Below are 16561 nucleotides of genomic sequence, written 5' to 3'. Positions count from 1 at the left end.
CTGTCCTTCGCCATCCTGTAAAAAGGACTGACCCAGACAGGAACAGTATATCCTTCGCCATCCTGTAAAAAGGACTGACCCAGACAGGAACAGTCTGTCCTTTGCCATCCTGTAAAAAGGACTGATCCAGACAGGAACAGTCTGTCATTCGCTATTCTGTAAAAAGGACTGATCCAGACAGGAACAGTGTGTCCTTTGCCATCCTGTAAAAAGGACTGATCGAGACAGAAACGGTCTGTCCTTCGCCATCCTGTTCAAAGGACTGACCGACAAGAACAGTCTGTCCTTCGCCATCCTGCAAAAGGTGTGCGCGCGGGCGCAGCACGGCGGCGGTGATGACGTGTTGGAGAAGATGGCGGCGCCCTCAGACGAGCCGAGGCAGAAAAGTCTCCCTGAACATGTCGACGATGAGAGCGGCGCTTTGTGGGAGGATGAGCGCGGTTTGCAACAACACGTCGTGGATTTCCTTACGAATAAAGCTGGCGACGACCTGAAGTCTCACAAGAATATTGGCGACATTTTGGAGAGTTTGAAAGAGGAAAACAACGTTCTGAGTGAGCAGGTGAATCTACTGATTAGAAATGGAAAAAACCTAACCGTTTTGTTGTTGTCGTAGTCGTTCTTGTTGTTGTTGTTGTTGTTGTTAGCAGCAGCAGGACCTAACATAGACCTTATAACAGAGATATAGTGCTTTCTTATATTATATTATACTGACTTTCCAGCCTCTCCTCACGTTTCAACATATGCTGACGTAAAAGGCCAGTATTGTATAGTGTCAACATCATATTGTCCTGACTTGACCTTTAATTGAACGATACATCACGCTGCTCTGATCTCTGTTATAATTCAGCCCTTATCATCAGTGTTTCGCTTCTATCTGACTTTCTTTCTTTGCCATTGCTCAGGTTCTGGCCGTGTCCGACTCGGTGCCCCTGAAAGTGTCTGCGGCTCTGTGTGCTGCTGAGAATGCTGCCTGTTCTCTCCAGGACCTGTTACACAGAGAGGAGATGATGGCAAACTTACTGGAGCAGGTTAAGACCATAGCAATCCAACGCTGATTTCATCACCAGCACCAACACCGGTTAAATATTTGTTCTGGAGGAATATTAGCCTGTTCTAACTCTGAAACTAGTTTCATTTAAGAAAAGTGGACTTGTCCTAAATATACATATATATTTTCTACAGTATGTTTAACATGCCAGCTCTGGCATAAATCCTTCACCTAACTCTTCCTGGCAGGTTTTGTGGTTACTTTATCCATTTTGTAGCATTTACAGGGCGTCCAGCCTTCAAAGGATCATCTTGGCAGGATGCTGAACCAAATCCAAACTATAGAGCGACACATGAAATACCTCAGCTGTCTTCAGCTTATAGAGGAATGCAGGTACTTGAAGGGTGAAAGAGCTTGCACGCATGGAGAGACACAACAGATGTGGAGCAGTGTGTGATTTCATGAGATGAGGAAGTCAAGTCAAACCAAACCTGTCATTCAATTAAATGAGGATTATCACAATTTGCCAATTGAATCGATTGTCTGAAATGTTAGAATGAATGCAAAATTTAATATTAACTAAAGAATATTGAAGAGAATTGTACCAAATGGATGCCTGCAGTTCATCAATCCAGCAGTGTCTGATGACCGGGAGCGTGTGGGAGGCCATCAGGGCGATCGACAGCATGGGCGCGGTCCACGCTGGCCTAAAAACCTCCGGCTGCTCGTCCCTGAAGGCGTTTCTCCAGGAAACACTCTCTTTCTGGCACAGGATTATCAAAGACCGACTGAGCGGGTACGAGAATGATGTTCGTTCCACATACTATGGTGTGGCTGTGTGGTGTTGTGTGCTCACCTTCACCTTCTTTTGTAGTGATTTTGAAAAGATTTTAGCTCAACTTCATTGGCCAAACATCTCCCCAACTGCTCAGTCGCTTGCACCCGTGGGGAACCACCAGGAGCTGAGCGTGCAACTGGAGCTGCTCGTCACACAGCTGCTGGCACTTCAGACCACGTATCCTTCCGCTCCTCGTTCACAACTTTAAACCTAAACCTGCCACAACCCGCTAACCAACTAGTGACCTGTGTTCTGTTTGACGTCTTTGACTCGCCTGACAGTGATAACCTCTTATTCCACTCCACATCTCCCCTTCTGCCCACCCAGGCTGACTCCTCAGCCACAGCAGTGTCTCAGTCTCCCATCTGCCTTCCCATCCAGATCATGTTGGTTCCATTCAGAAAGAGGTTTAGGTACCATTTCTGTGGAAACCGGCAGACCAGCTCCCTCAGCAAGGTGGGTCAATTCAAACCACTCTAATTTTCTTTTTTCCCTTGTCCTGTCCAGCAGCACTTTTGTTCTGTTGGCTGAAAGAACCCATCCTGTAGCGCCATGAACATTAAAAATTTAGTTTAGAAATTAATGTTGGACTCGAGTGCTGGGAAGCCACAAACTAACAATCAATGCACAAGACAGACAAGCAGAAGAAAAATAGGAGAAATAGCAAGGCAATAAAGAACACATTTTTATGCATCAATTCAGGCCTATTTAATCTTATACACATAATTTTTTGGTTTGGTGTTTTGAACAGCTGAAAATTATGTGGCAGCCTCCCCCTCTTCTAAACGGTGTGCCTTTACAGGTCTGAATACAAGGTTGCCTCTAAATCTTCCCTGGGGATATAAAATGACTTCAGGAGGGTAAACAAGAGTCAGCAGCTGAGAGGAGGAATGAATGAATGAATGTTTGGACGATGACAGAAAGCTGGAGAGCTGGTGGACACGATGGAGAGGAGAAAGGACACCAGGACACAAGGTGGCTAGATGGTCAGGAGCAGAGAGAGAGGTGGTCAGAGAGATTTAAAAATACCTTTATTTGCACGGACTATTTACACATTTCACAAGGGAGACATTGGAGACCTGTCAAAAATTCAAAATCAAATAATTCTCCCTAACTGAACACAGATGTCTCTCACTCCCCAGATGTCTCTAAATGTATTCATTTGTTCTGTCAGTTTATAAATATGAAATTCCACCCTGAGCCGAGCTGCCAGCAGTCCAGTCATCATGGCCACCACGTCCTCTGACCTCTCACCGGGCTCTTCCTGGTCTTCCATATGGCTAACGAGATGACATTAACCAACTGGTGTACAGCCTTCCTCCTTGCATGGTAGTGGGGACCAAAGATAAACAACCTGAAAGAAAAACCCTCGCCTAACCCAAGAAACCACTTCTGTGGCTGTACACACAGCCCCTCCAGTCTGGGACACTGGACAAAGAGGTGGTAGATGGTTTCTGACTGGGAGCAGCCATCCCCTTTGCTAGGGTCAAGGTGCACCAGATATCTGTTCGTCGCTATGGCCCCATGTACAATCCTCCACTGGAGGTCTTTTTGTATAGGGACTGCCAACAACCCACCGGGGAAGAGCCTGCGCCAAAAAAAACTAGTCCAGCTCGACGCCTTCAGCACTTCCAGGGAGTGCAAGTTGGTGACCTTCACAGCTAAGAGGTAGAGATCCTTCCTCCCGACAGCTTCGAAGTCCACTGACACTGAGAACTTCAGGGACAGCAGGTCATCCTCCTCAGGCTGCCATTGTCCAACAGATGGACAGACAACCAAGGAGGGAAAAACATACTCACAATCGTCCCACAAATCGGACACGGAAGGATCCGACACAAAAAGTCTTAGGGCCTCTGGCAGGGAAGCACAGTCCCTGTGGCTTAACCGAGGAAGTCTCTGCAGTAGCTCGCCCTCCCTGCTAAAGTCCTCTGTAGAGGGCGCTGTAGAAGTCCACAGCGTGCCTCCTCATCTCACCCTGGTCAGTTGTTACTGTCCCATCAGGCAGGCGGAGACAGAGCATTTGGCGTGTGAAACAGACCTCTCCAGATTAAAAAAGGAGGTGGGAGCGTCCACCTGGTGGTCAGAGAGAGGGAGAAGTGGCCAGAGAGAGAGAGGTGGTCAGTGGAAGTTTTAACACCCATGTTGGTAATGAGGAAGTGATGGACAGATTTGGTGTCCTGGAGAGAAACCCAGAAGGTCAGATTATGGTTGACTTCACTGAAAGGATGGAAGGGAGCAGGAGTGAGCATTTGTGGGCAGCAGTACGGCTCCATGGAAGGATGCAGTATTTGGTTTGGGAGCGTCAACAGAGAAGGTCAGAGAAAGCACTTGACAGGGTGCTGAGAGTGGTCGAGGACACCTGGGAGCTAGAGGAAAGTGGTGAGGGGTAGGAGAGGAGGTCAAGGTGGAGGAGAACCCAGAGAGGTGGAGCTCTGTCCTGGAGAGGAAGGAAGGTTAGTCCAAATGAAACCTGTGAAAGAGGAACCAGCTGCAGAAGCTATAGAACCCCATTGAATGGATGAGGCAGAAGATCAGAAGGGAGTGTTTGCTGGTCGTGAGTGTACTGCAAGCATCCGAGGCCGTGATGGAGCGGTTTAGGGGGGACGTCCTGCCCTCTGTGAGCCCAGGAAGTGTGTCTGGCCCTGAACCTGAAGCAGCTGTCAACAGAGGGGTTGTGTTGCTGCCCTCCTGCAAGCCGGGGGCGCTCTCTGGAGACCTTTGGTGCCTTTTACTGAGGAGGACGGATTGTGATGGGATGTGTCCCCCGAACTCTTTACAGGGCAATACACACACAGCATAAAGTCTTTCTTTCTTTGCAGCCAGAGTGGTACCTGACCCAGGTCCTGTTGTGGATGAGTAACAACTCCACCTTCATGGAGGAAAAGATCCAACCTATTCTTGAAGGAGCTGAGACACACCTCAGTGCCAGGGTAGGACAGTACGGGTCAAGCATGTCAGAAACGATGTATTTACATGCTTCTGAAGATTTTTCCTAGAATTCCCCCTTGGTGTTCACCTGTGTGTGTGTGTGTGTGTGTGTGTGTGTGTGTGTGTGTGTGTGTGTGGTGTGTGTGTGTGTGTGTGTGTGTGTGGTGTGTGTGTGTGTGTGTGTGTGTGTGTGTGTGTGTAGGTGGAACTCTGCAGAGGCCTGCTGGCTCTGGTTCAGGAGAAGGTTGCCAGTGATGCCCTTCGGCTTCTGTATGATGACGCTCTTTTCTGTCACTTGGTGGAGGAGGTGCTGCAGTTTGAGAAGGAGCTGCGCAGCAAACTGTCCTATCCCCCAGCCCTGCCTGGTCTCCTCCACCTCCTGCTGGAGAACACAGTCCTTCAGAAGTGGCTCACTGTGGAGAAGAAGAGTAAGCTACCTAGTAGATCCATCAGAGTTCCATTTATAATTTGATGTACGGTATATTCATTCATACACAGCTACTCACACATGCTGACTGTGTGTAGTGGCAGTGGAGAAGATGGATGCCATGCTGTCGTCAGAAGGAGCCTGGAGCTGCCAGTACAAAGAGATGTGTGACATGGATGAGCTGAGGGCTCCAGACTGTGCTGAAACCTTCATGATGCTGCTGCAGGTCATCACCGGTGAGGTTCTGCTCATTGTGCCGGTGCCGTAGCCTCGCTTTCCCGTGTGTGTGTGTGTGTCTGTATGATGGCTACCACAGAGGTGCACACCATGGTGCTACTGCTGTCCCTGGTGTTCGGACGAGGAGCTTTTCTTTTCGTCCCACTCACTTCAACTCAAACCCTGATTGGTCAATGTGCCCATCACTCCACACTAGCAGCTTGACCTGAACCAGATGAACAACGTCCTGACATGACCTTGAGCACAAACTTAACAGTAGAACACTGATGAGAATCTGGGGAGATCCTGTAGGACGATATCTTGTCCCACTCCTAGTTTTAAGTTACTTATATCACTTGAATTTGTTGGATATGATGGTAAATATCCACAAGAGTGTGTCCCACCATGACCGTGTGTCAGCAGCCGCCTTCTTCTTCATGAAATCCTGAAAGTGGCGTTTGCTTCCTGACCATAACCACCCAACCAACCGAAAGAAATCACTCATCTCTTTTAAAGTGTGAGAAACCTGAAATACAGATATGCTCTTTGTGGTTCCTCAGAGCGCTACCGCTACTTAACGTGTCCTTCCGCACAACTGAAGTTTCTTGGGCTGCAGAAGGAGCTGCTGGATGACTTCCGCATACGGCTTACTCAGGTAATCATCCATGTGTCCCTCCGTCCGTCCGTCCGTCATGTCATGCAATATTTCATTCACCTCCGTTGTCCCTCATGCCATCTTTGAAGAGCAACAATCATTGATTGCTTTGTCCCATGAGGACCGGTTGTGCTGCAGTTTGGCACCAACATTTACTTCTGACACGAGCAGGAGAAAGTCTGGAATTTGATGATTTTATGAGGCATGAAATTGTGATCCGATTGTCATCTGAGTCCGGCATATTGCCAAATATTATGGGTCTACAGCGAGTGAGCACGAGACTCCAGGTAGCTTTTGTGAGGCCACTAGTTCAGCTAACCTCAGGAAGACCTTGAGATGACTAGCTGAAGAAACAACAGTTTATGCGTCTGCAGTAAAGCAGGGAACCAGCAGGATGCCCCAGGAACCTGCTGCTGCTGAAGCTGCTGCTGCTGTTGAGATAAATCTCAGACATTTATCATTCTTCCTGGAGTTCATCACATCCCGACTACAAATCCCAGACTACACACATCTCGCTCATTCACTCTCGCTATCTCACTCACTCACTCACTCACACTCACTCACTCACTCTCACTCGCTCACTCACACACTCTCGCTCTCTCTCTCACTCACTAACACACTAACAATAAGGGATCTTTCTTTCAAAGTGACTTCAATATACTGATACTGATAGTAATATCAGTCATGATCAAATGGTTTGTTGCACCCTTGGCTATGCTAACAATGATAACTACATTGCCAATGTTTGATGTGTTTCCTTCAGGTGATGAAGGAGGACTCGCGATATCCACTGAGTGCTCGTTACTGCGCCATCCTCAACGCTGTCAATTACATCAGCACCATCCTGAGAGACTGGGGAGACAATGTGGTTTGTGCTGTTCCTCACTTTGTTACTGGAGTTTATTAGAAATCTGGGCTCTCTTCTTGTTTTTCAAAGGTCCACTTCCACAGAACCCACTGGGCTGTGGGAGGAGCCCACAGGTACAACCATCAGGCTTTGGTCTTAAACTCAAAGGTGTTGCCCAGACCAGAGCAGACTGGGACTGGGCATGTGTTGGAGCGGGCATGCAGAGCCGTCTCGACCATGAGCTGTACTCATGGGTCCTCTTTTGTAGGACCTCTCTGCAACATGAACAGTCAGTTAGCATCAGTTAACAGCTCTGAACTGTATTTTTCAGTTTTTCCTCCAGCTTCAGCAGGCAGCCGTTTCCCTTAATGATGAAGTGCTACTGGGAGGGCTCGGGCAGATGGAACTGGGTCAGCTGGCTGCCCTGGAAGGCTCTCTGTTTGACAGTCTGCTGGCGTTGCTGGACCGACTGAAAGGAGATATGATGGGGAGACTACTGGATTGGACCATGAGAGAATTTAAAGAAAAAGCCAAACCGTACTCTCAAAACAGGTACAACAGGAACCTGAATGGTGCATTTGGTCCGCTCTGCTGGGCCCTTGGGTGCAAGAGTCTAGATGTTTGCGGGTCAGGAGGCCTTGTGGCTTCCACTGTTCACTGTGGTCCCGCTAGGTTGTGTTTACAGCCACCTTCAGGTACTGTCGCGTTCAACAGGTTGAGAATATACATCACTTTTTTCTCATTTTTGGTAGGTGGCTGTCTTTTCCATCCCAGCAGGACCAGTCCAGCATGTCACTGTCCAGTTCGGCATGTCCAATGATGCTGTGTCTCAGGGACAGATTGTTGAGCCTTCATCAGCTCCTGGGGCTTTCTCTGTTCCAGCTCACCTGGCAGGGTCTGGCAGAGAGACTGGACCACTTCCTGTACCAGGATGTAAGTTGTGAATTTAGCCTCGATACACACCTGCCATAATCACGTTGTGAGTACGAACACAGGAATTAGTGGTGCTGTTGGTAGTAGCTGTTGACCCGCCTGTCCCGCCCATGTGTGGCTGCCAGGTGATCCTGGCTAATCATTTCAGTGATGGAGGAGCAGCACAACTCCACTTTGACATGTCCAGGAACCTCTTCCCTCTATTTGGTCAATACTGCAAAAGACCCGAGAATTTCTTCAAGCAGTAAGTGTGTGAGCGTGCATGGGTGCGCACGTGTGATCATCCCTAATGGCTCCTGCCCTGTTTGTTCACAGTGTCAAGGAGGCTTGTATCATCTTGCGCCTCAGTGTGGGCTCTGCCATTTTACTGAGGAATGTCCTTGAAGAAGCCGAGGAGGAGACCGATGCAGGAGACCACGAGCGTCCGACACTGATGTCTACGCTGCACGAGCTGGGAGTTTACTGCCTGGCGCCTTGCGATGTGCTGTATGTGCTGAGGCTCCGAGTGTCCTGGCCCGGCCAGTAATGGTTCCCTGCATATGAAAGCCTCGGCCCACCACATTCTTGGACAATGGGAAAACATTGGTTAATTAGTTGTAGTAGTAACCACTAGTAACCACTTTATTCCGAGACAATAAACACATTGAGTATAATGTTGCGTTCATTTGAATGCCATTGCTGTTATTTATGTGATCGCTGCACCGAAGCGTGATATCCCGGCAGCCATTTCCCCTTCTCGCCCGCCGACACAGCAGGGGGCGCTGGTGCAGCCTCAGCCACACCCACGAAGAAGAAGCGTGACAAGTTGAACATTCGTCCGAACTTTTGGTGGTTTTAGCGGACTGAAGAGCTCCGACATGAGTGCCAGGAACCCCGGGATCAGCCTCGGTAACCAACACATCTCACTTCCGAGATCAGCAATTTTAGCGATCGGAGCTTTTCCTGTGGGCCACTGACCTGCGTGCGCGCGTGTCTGTGTGCGCGCGCGCGAGGGACCTGTTCTAATTAAGAACTCGTGATAGTGACTCTTTCTTTGTCTAGTTTAATTCTGGTTTCTGATCCAATCGTAGTTCTGTTGCGTGTTTCGGTTTTTCTACAGTCGATAATGAAGTGATTAATTTGTGCGCCTTGAAAGTGGTTTTGGGAGGTTCTAAATGCAGCCATGTCTCCTCTCGGGGCTTCTGCTCCACGCCAGATCTGGAATGGGTCTCTCAGGTGAGGGTCAATACGCAGGCAGTCCTCAGGAGAGCTCAACACTACCAAGCTCTAAAGGTCCCCAAGGAGCGCTGGCAGGTACAAACGGCTTTATGGCCAGGGAGCCAGCCCTAACGGAGGGAGCGGAGCGGAGCAGCCGTCTGTCCTGTGTCACCACCTGCCGTCTGTCTTGCAGGCTGCTTGGCTGTTGAAGGCCGTCACTTTTATTGACCTGACCACGCTGAGTGGAGATGATACACCCTCCAACGTCCACCGACTGTGTCTGAAGGCCATCCAGCCAGTCCGGCGGGATCTCCTGCACAAGATGAATGTGCAAAGGGAAGGTCTGAGGTTTAAATACTCGCTTGTACAAATCTATAGCTTCCATTTTCATCTCCCACTTTGTTCTTAGTTGCGCTTTGAAGTGTTTCCTGCTGAGGGTTAGGTAGCTAGGTTAGGGTTAGATGTTGGGTTAGGGTTAGTTAGAGGAGGTTAGATGTCAGGGTTTGTTAGGGTAGGTTTAGGGTTAGTTAAGGGAGGTTTAGGGTTGGTTAGGGGGAGGTTTGGGTTAGATGTTGGGCTGTCAGGGTTTGTTACACTTAGTTAGGTTAGGGTTAGTTAGGATAGGTTTAAGGTTTATTAGGGTAAGTGAGGGTTAGATATTGTAGGTTTAGGGCTAGTTAGGGTTAGATGTTGGGGTAGGTTAGGGTTAGTTAGGGTAGGTTAGGGTTACAGAAGCAGTGTCGTTAATCATGACACTTTAGTCAAAGTATTTCAACTGGCCGTATTTTGTATTAAATATATAGAGTGACACCTTCTATGCTGCCCCTTGACCTTTGACGCTTGGCTCATGCTGCCTTGTGACCTTCAAACCGTGACTATTGCTGTCTCGTGACCTTTGACCCCCGACTGGTGCCTCGTGACCTTTGACCCCCGACGGCTTCTGCCTCGTAACCATTGACCCCGAGATGACTGCTGTCTCGTGATCTTTGACCCGGCCTGCTGCTGCTGCTGTCTTGTGTGCAGAGGTGACCACGGCGGCGGTGTGTGTGTATCCAGCTCGTGTGGCCGATGCCGTCGCGGCCATCAAAGCAGCCAATGCCTGCCTCCCAGTTGCTTCAGGTTAGAGCTGCATCAGAATCCAGTTTGCGACAGGACTGAACTGGGATCTAAGAGTCTTCTCTTTGCAGTGGCTACTGGTTTCCCAGCTGGTCAGACGCCTCTGGAGACGCGTGTGGAGGAGGTTGTCCAGGCCGTGGCTGATGGGGCCACGGAGATTGACATTGTGATCAACAGGAACCTCGCCCTGACGGGACAGTGGGAAGGTACAACCGCTGATGGTTTTGGCCGAGTGTTCCTGCTCTCCATGTTGACTCGGCGGCACATGCTGATCTTGTTGGTGTCTGTCATAAATGTGTCCCGAGTTTCCACTTGATTAAACTTCCATGAAGGAACTGTTAAAGAGGCCTGACCAGCCCCATGTCCTGTCTCACTGTCCAGCCTTGTACCAGGAACTCTGCCAGTTCCGCTCAGCTTGTGCTGATGCCCACATGAAGACCATCCTGGCTGTTGGAGATCTGGATACCTTCACCACCGTCTACAAAGCCAGCTTGGTATCCATGATGGCCGGTCAGTCCCATGATTCTCTCTCATTTCTGTCAACATTTACGGTGTGTGTGTGTGTGGGGGGGGGGGGTTCAATAATGAACCCTTAATCACTCATGAGCCACCTTGATATTAAATATGTCATTGCAAATGCTAAAGTTCTCTATTTACTAGTGCTGTCAGTTAACCTTGAAAAAAACAAACAAACCTTGGTTTAATTAGTCCAATCACAGAGCGGCAGCATCGCTTAGTGTGGATCACTAACTATTGTTAATGTTTAGTCGAATTTAATCGTTTTACTTTATACGAGCAAACACAGAAAGGAGGGAGGGTGGTTTGTTGCTAGCTGGCGCTACGTTAGCCCAAGCGCTAACAGAGCCCAGAGGAACGTCTGCTGGGCATTAATGTGGTTCCTTTTAAAGTAAGGAAGCAGAGGAGCAAGCTGCTGGGTATTCCATCTCCATGGGCTCCTTCTGAGACCTGCTTCTACTGGATCACCTGCCTAGACTGGCATGTGTGACTGGGACAGACAGCCCAGAGACGTTCTGTGCTGCAGATGAGTTCACCGGGTTAAATCATGAACCAGATGAATCATGATGATGGATTCATCCACATGACCAACAATGCTGATGCAGTTATAGAAGATAGAGAATATAATCCTGCCTTGTTTGACTTCACAGGTTCCGACTTTATCAAGACCTCCACTGGAAAAGAGGCTGTGAACGCAACCTTCCCTGTTGCCATAGTGATGGCGCGGGCCATCAGAGACTACTACCTGAGTACAGGCCACAGGGTGAGGAACCACCGGATCAGTGTTCCGTCTGTCTTCAAGTTCTAGTTGGAGGGAAAGAGAGACTCAACCTCGAATGAGAACCTCCCCCCTTCTCTCTCCTTCTTCCTCTCTCTCTCCCCCTCTCTCTCTGTCCTCTCTCCCTTTTTCCACTCTCTCTCTTGCTGACCGCGTGCTGGGAATTTGCTGGAGAGCGTGCTGCTATTTCTGTAAGTTTTTCCCGACTAACTTCCCCTTCTTGGCGGTGTGTCTGCACTATCATCGGGGTGGTGGTTGTCGGGTGGTTTGGTGCAGTTTGGCGGAGGGTTCATCGTGTTTTACGGCGGGGATGGCGTCCTCGGTGACGCTGTCTCTTTCAATCCGACACGGGGTGCGGGTTCAACCTGACCCGTCTGTCGGTGGAGGAGGCTCTGGAGACCAGGTGGGACACTCACCCAGGGGTGTCAAACTCAATTACACAGGGGGCCAAAACTCAAACCACACTTCAGGTCACGTGCCGAACAGGATAGACTAAAACTAAACGTTTTTTGAACATAAATATGAATAAAAACTTACAGGAATATTATTCCAGAACAAATAAAGTTCAACTTAAAATAACTTAAAATACTTTGCTCTCCATAAAAATATCTCCCGTCAAAATTATACAAATTCAAAATAAGAAAAAAAGTAAATATAAATAAAACGTGTGCTTTTCACCAAAAGTTAAAATAACAAAAAATCAAAACTTTCAGTTTTCTTTGATCTTAGGGCAGGCCATGTCATTTTGTCCGAGCTGGATGCATGGCATCTTTTTTTAGCCACAAGCTCGTTTATGTTTGGTGTGATGTCCTGTGTGGACCATCTGCATGCTAATGATCTGGGTGGTCACCTGAGAGTCGTTGGCAGGGTCGTTGGTCGGGTCGTTCACCTAGTTTCTGTTGAGGTGTCTCCCCTTTGTCTGCTGGATCACATGGTGGTGAGTCACTGGGTCTCCTGGAATGGAGACACATAGATATGTGCTTCCAAACATGCACAAGGTTCGAGCCACATGTAGACGGAGCTGGGGCATTGCTTCAGGAATGGAGCGAAAAAACTGTGCGGGCCCTGCAGTCATATTTTGCCTTTAGTGTCCCATTACACTGCAGCTCAATCAGCTCCATCTGCATCTGTACAGGTGCAGTTTCCACATCGACGACGCATTTTTTTTTTGTGCTTCAAAGTCACCAAAGTGTTGTGCGAACTCAGTGCGCAGTGCGCTTAGTTTGTCAGCAAAGTGAGCATTTGGGAACACCGTTGTGCCGACTTGGTTTAACATTACTTGGCAACAGGGAAAGTGAGGCAAGTTGCACCGGCGCATTTGTGTCTCCCATAATGACAGCTTTACTTGAAAAGCCTTCACCGCATCATACATCAAATCAAATCAATCTTTATTTATATAGCATGTTTTACAATCAAAATTGTTTCAAGGCGCTTTCCAGAATCCCAGGGCCTGACCCCAGACAAGCAACAGTGGCAAGGAAAAACTCCCCTTTAACAGGAAGAAACCTTGAGCAGGACCAGGCTCATGTAGGGGGACCCTCCTGCTGATGGCCATACATGTCAGTGACCATGCGGTCACGTCCCTGGAGCTGCAGGTTTAAGACGTTGAGATGAGCTGTTATGTCAGCAAGAAACGCCAATTCACATTTCCACTTTTCGTCCCGCAAAAATGTGGAATCTTTTCCCTTACTGTCCATGAATTGACAGATTTCCTTGCAGAGCTCAAAAACTATGTTGAGAACTTTTCCCCGACTCAGCCAGCGCACCTCTGTATGATAAGGAACGTTGGCAAATTCTGAATCCATTTCGCGCAGAAAAGATTGAAATTGGCGGTGATTTAATCCCTTGGCTCGGATAAAGTTTACGGTCTGCGTTACAGTGCTCATCACATGCTCCATTTTTAGGACTTTACCACACAGCGTTTCTTGGAATGATGCAGTGATATGCGGTTAACTCACCAGCACAGTTCTCCTCCTGCATCTTTACTCGCTCCACCTGTTGGAAGTCCAACAAGTTTTGTGCTTTCATCCACAGCAAGAGAGTCCGCAACAAAATCTTTGCTTCTTTCACTCAACTGTGTTCTCAAATCTATTGCTTTTTGTCTGGACTTAAGACGTCGCACACCTTCATCATGCAGCTTTTCAGAAACTCTCCCTCAGTAAATGGCCGGCCTGATTTGGCGATCTCCTCTGCCATGGTGAAACTTGCTTTCACAGCGGCTTCACTTTGGGATTTTGCTCTGGTGAAAAACGTCTGCTGGAACGTCATATTTTTCTTTCTCTTCTACTTTCTGTAGCTTTTGCTCTGCATTCAGGTTTTTCAGCTTATCCTGATGTTTTGTCCCGTAGTGCCCTTTTACATTATATTCCTTAATTATGGCCACAGTTGCCCCACAAAGAAGACACACGGGTTTACCACAGACTTTTATAAACATTTCTACAGTCAGAGAGGTGATTTCTTGGGTTGGGGGAGGGTTTTTCTTTCAGGCTGTCACCTCGGGGACAGCTAAGTTATCCGTATGGAAGATCGTGGAATTTTTATTTAATTTCTATGAACTGACAGAACAAATTAGTACATTTGAAGACATCTGGGGAGTGAGAGATGTCCTGTGTTTGGTTAGGAAAATTGTTTGATTTTGACTTATTGAAGGTCTCCAATGACTCCCTCTGAAATGTGTAAATGTAAATAATACATGTAAATAAAGGTGTGTTAAAAATCTACCTCTCTCTCCTCTCCCCCTTCTCTCTCGTCCTCAACCTCCCCCTCTTTCTCTCCTCTCTCCCCCCGCTCCCCCCTTCTCTCGTCCTCTCCTCTCCCCTCTCTATCTCTCTCCTCCCCTCTCTTTTTCTACCTCCCTCCTCTTTCTCCTCTCTCCTCCTTTTCCCTCTCCTCTCCCCCCTCTCTCTTCTCTCCCCCTCTTTCTATCCTCTCTTTCTCCCTTTCTTTTCTCTCCCCCCTCTTTCTCTCCCTCTTTCTCCTCTCTCCTCCTTTTCCCTCTCCTCTCCCCCTCTCTCTCCTCTCCCCCTCTCTCTCCTCTCTATCTCTCCCTCCCTCTCTGTCTCTCTTTTTGCTTTCCTCAGGTTGCCTTTGAACCCTTTTCTGCACTTAAACAGGAGCTGATGAGACAATATTAGCTTCATTAACCTTTGGTCCTGAAAGGTTCTTCTGAGTCCTCCAGAAGGCCCAGAGGTGGACGAGATTCAACAGTTCTCTGGTTATAAACATAAAAACAAGTAATTGATGTAAAGAAGGACAATAAGGATGAAAACAATGCTTAAAAATATAAAATGTTGACCTCTGAGAAAATACAATCAGGACTCTGTTGCTTCCAGTTTGAGGGCGAGACCAGCAGCTCCAGGGTTTTCAGATGTTCCTCGGAGGTTATCTTCTCCAGCTCTTTCACCTTGGCTGCAGAGCATCGGGGAATTTTCTGTGGTCCGAGCCGTAGTGGCTCGGAGTGTCTCTGGACTTTAGCTTTTTCTAAACCCTGTTCAGGCACCAAACTTTGGAAGCAACCATGACATCAGCTGTCAAAATGCTTAAAAGAAGAAGAAAAGCTTCTATGGATGGGTGATGATCCACCCTGGACCACCTCCAGGGGCTCTGGTTTCTCTATGACATCCCAGAATCTGACAGAACTAAAGAGCTTAGGGAGGAAGAGTGGAGGAGAATCCCTCAAAGGAGAGCTGAAGGATACTTGGCTGCTACAGAAGCTTTTACAGGCTATGGCCACAGGGTGCGCTGTTGTTTAGACGGTATTGCCACTCATGTGGGCAGCAGACAGCTGGTTTGTATTGGCTCAGCACAGAATTAAAGTGTAATTCAAATATACATCATAACTGTCTGTATGTACAGTATAGAACCATGTATCTGATGCTGCCTTAAAATCAGCATGTTCCCTCAGGTGGGCTTTAAGCCAGCGGGGGGGATCCGCACGGCCCAGGAGTCTCTGCTATGGCTGGCCCTGATCAAAGAAGAGCTGGGCTCTGATTGGCTCTGTCCCCACCTGTTCCGCATAGGAGCCAGCAGCCTATTGGCTGACATTGAGAGGCAGGTGGGTGAGGCTCCTTCTCTAAACAATACTTGGAGTTCTGCAGGTGAGTGTATTTAATTGATTTCCTGCTCTTCACAGATCTACCATCATGTTACTGGACACTACGCGAGCTACCAAGAGCTGCCCATGGCCTGAAGCTGGCGGCTGAGGCTGGCGGCTGAGGCTGGCGGCTGAGGCTGGCGGCTGAGGCTGGCGGCTGAGGCTGGCGGCTGAGGCTGGCGGCTGAGGCTGGCGGCTGAAGCTGGTTCCCAGTGAAGTCCGCCCACCCTTCCTTCACCTTCCTAACATGGTTAAGCCTCAGAGGAGCCTGACTGATGGCTGATGCGAGCAGGTTTTGTCTGTCTGAAGGTGGCTTGCTGGCATTTTTACTGAAGCTTTCTTCTAGATCAGAAATTTTTAAAAAAAGATAAAGACTTCGAAAGTGAAATGATATAAGAAAAATGATAATTAAACCATATAAGTATACTAATACTATTCTGATTCCCCGATACTGTACGACTGCTTCCCTGGATTATGGGGCCGTAACTTCCATCTGGTCCAGTCAGCACAGCGCTGTATTTGAGTGTTTGGAGGAGAAATTAATGCCAATATTAGCCTTGATGTCTTTGGGGCCCAACCTGCTGTTCTGATACAGTTAAATAAAAGAACGTTTCATCCGTCATAATTGCATTTTTAGCTAGAGGAGAGAAGGATCATTCTGGACTCACTGGTAATGATGGTCTGGACTCAATGGCAGCAGTTTAAATGAATATTTCCTAAAATGTGATTTGAGTCTATTGACAAATATGATGTGAGAAATAAAATTGTTTTTTTCTTCCTGAGAATAAGAGCGAACTGGAGTCATGTGCCGAACGACCGCTGAACAACCAAATTAGCCGTTAGGACGTTAGTAAGGAAAAACTGATGCACCACCACCACCCCATTACCCAAATGGGGGACCATAGCAACAAACCCTGATCAAAACTAGCCAGCTCCTGCAAGGTGTGAGCATATCTCGAATCTTGTTGAGTCGAGAGATGGGTTTGGAGCTACTTTGGCTACTCGGTCACCTGTGCAACAGCAAAC

At 48.2% G+C, this 16561-nt stretch overlaps 2 protein-coding genes and 1 long non-coding RNA gene across 7 annotated transcripts; 2 read left to right on the top strand and 1 right to left on the bottom strand.

Annotated features, from left to right (window-relative positions):
* The first annotated feature begins 180 nt into the window (after nucleotides 1-180).
* On the top strand, nucleotides 181-8488 carry rint1 (RAD50 interactor 1). Of its 2 annotated transcripts, none has more exons than XM_057021810.1 (15): nucleotides 181-562; nucleotides 906-1031; nucleotides 1269-1384; nucleotides 1614-1787; nucleotides 1866-2006; nucleotides 2111-2285; nucleotides 4649-4759; nucleotides 4960-5185; nucleotides 5283-5420; nucleotides 5961-6055; nucleotides 6819-6923; nucleotides 7234-7454; nucleotides 7655-7835; nucleotides 7961-8079; nucleotides 8151-8488. In XM_057021810.1, the coding sequence occupies exons 1-15, from the start codon at nucleotides 353-355 to the stop codon at nucleotides 8359-8361; spliced, it is 2349 nt and encodes a 782-aa protein (XP_056877790.1). In that variant the 5' UTR covers nucleotides 181-352; the 3' UTR covers nucleotides 8362-8488. The 2 variants fall into 2 exon arrangements, with proteins under 2 accessions (XP_056877790.1, XP_056877789.1); XM_057021809.1 differs by having other exon boundaries at nucleotides 408-554.
* Nucleotides 2844-4653, bottom strand: LOC130518906 (uncharacterized). The gene is made up of 2 exons (XR_008948171.1): nucleotides 3403-4653; nucleotides 2844-3197 (listed from the first exon to the last, which is right to left on the bottom strand). It is a non-coding gene; the product is annotated as an uncharacterized LOC130518906 (long non-coding RNA).
* Nucleotides 8489-8549: 61 nt separating the features above from the next.
* On the top strand, nucleotides 8550-16323 carry dera (deoxyribose-phosphate aldolase (putative)). Of its 4 annotated transcripts, XR_008948167.1 has the most exons (10): nucleotides 8550-8723; nucleotides 9031-9128; nucleotides 9226-9373; nucleotides 10056-10151; nucleotides 10220-10354; nucleotides 10530-10658; nucleotides 11315-11427; nucleotides 14523-14675; nucleotides 14775-15496; nucleotides 15575-16323. XR_008948167.1 is itself a non-coding variant. In XM_057021816.1 (9 exons), exons 1-9 carry the CDS (start codon nucleotides 8693-8695, stop codon nucleotides 15629-15631), a joined length of 957 nt encoding a protein of 318 aa, XP_056877796.1. In that variant the 5' UTR covers nucleotides 8550-8692; the 3' UTR covers nucleotides 15632-16323. The 4 variants fall into 4 exon arrangements, 1 of the variants encoding a protein (XP_056877796.1); XR_008948168.1 differs by lacking the exon at nucleotides 15575-16323 and having other exon boundaries at nucleotides 14523-15229; nucleotides 15347-15496; XR_008948169.1 differs by lacking the exon at nucleotides 15575-16323 and having other exon boundaries at nucleotides 15347-15471.
* The last annotated feature ends 238 nt before the right edge of the window (nucleotides 16324-16561 follow it).

The sequence above is a fragment of the Takifugu flavidus genome, chromosome 22 (genome assembly GCF_003711565.1).
Source record: "Takifugu flavidus isolate HTHZ2018 chromosome 22, ASM371156v2, whole genome shotgun sequence".
Lineage (NCBI taxonomy): Eukaryota > Metazoa > Chordata > Actinopteri > Tetraodontiformes > Tetraodontidae > Takifugu > Takifugu flavidus.
This window is presented reverse-complemented; position numbering and strand designations above follow the sequence as displayed.

Coding starts and splice junctions, on each gene's coding strand:
- rint1 (XM_057021810.1), top strand. CDS start 353: ATGGCGGCGCCCTCAGACGAGCCGAGGCAGAAAAGTCTCCCTGAACAT. Junction 2,286..4,648: donor AGACCAGCTCCCTCAGCAAG/GTGGGTCAATTC, acceptor CTTTCTTTGCAG/CCAGAGTGGTACCTGACCCA. Junction 6,924..7,233: donor GAGACTGGGGAGACAATGTG/GTTTGTGCTGTT, acceptor TGTATTTTTCAG/TTTTTCCTCCAGCTTCAGCA.
- dera (XM_057021816.1), top strand. CDS start 8,693: ATGAGTGCCAGGAACCCCGGGATCAGCCTCG. Junction 10,152..10,219: donor CTGCCTCCCAGTTGCTTCAG/GTTAGAGCTGCA, acceptor TTCTCTTTGCAG/TGGCTACTGGTTTCCCAGCT. Junction 10,659..11,314: donor CTTGGTATCCATGATGGCCG/GTCAGTCCCATG, acceptor TTGACTTCACAG/GTTCCGACTTTATCAAGACC.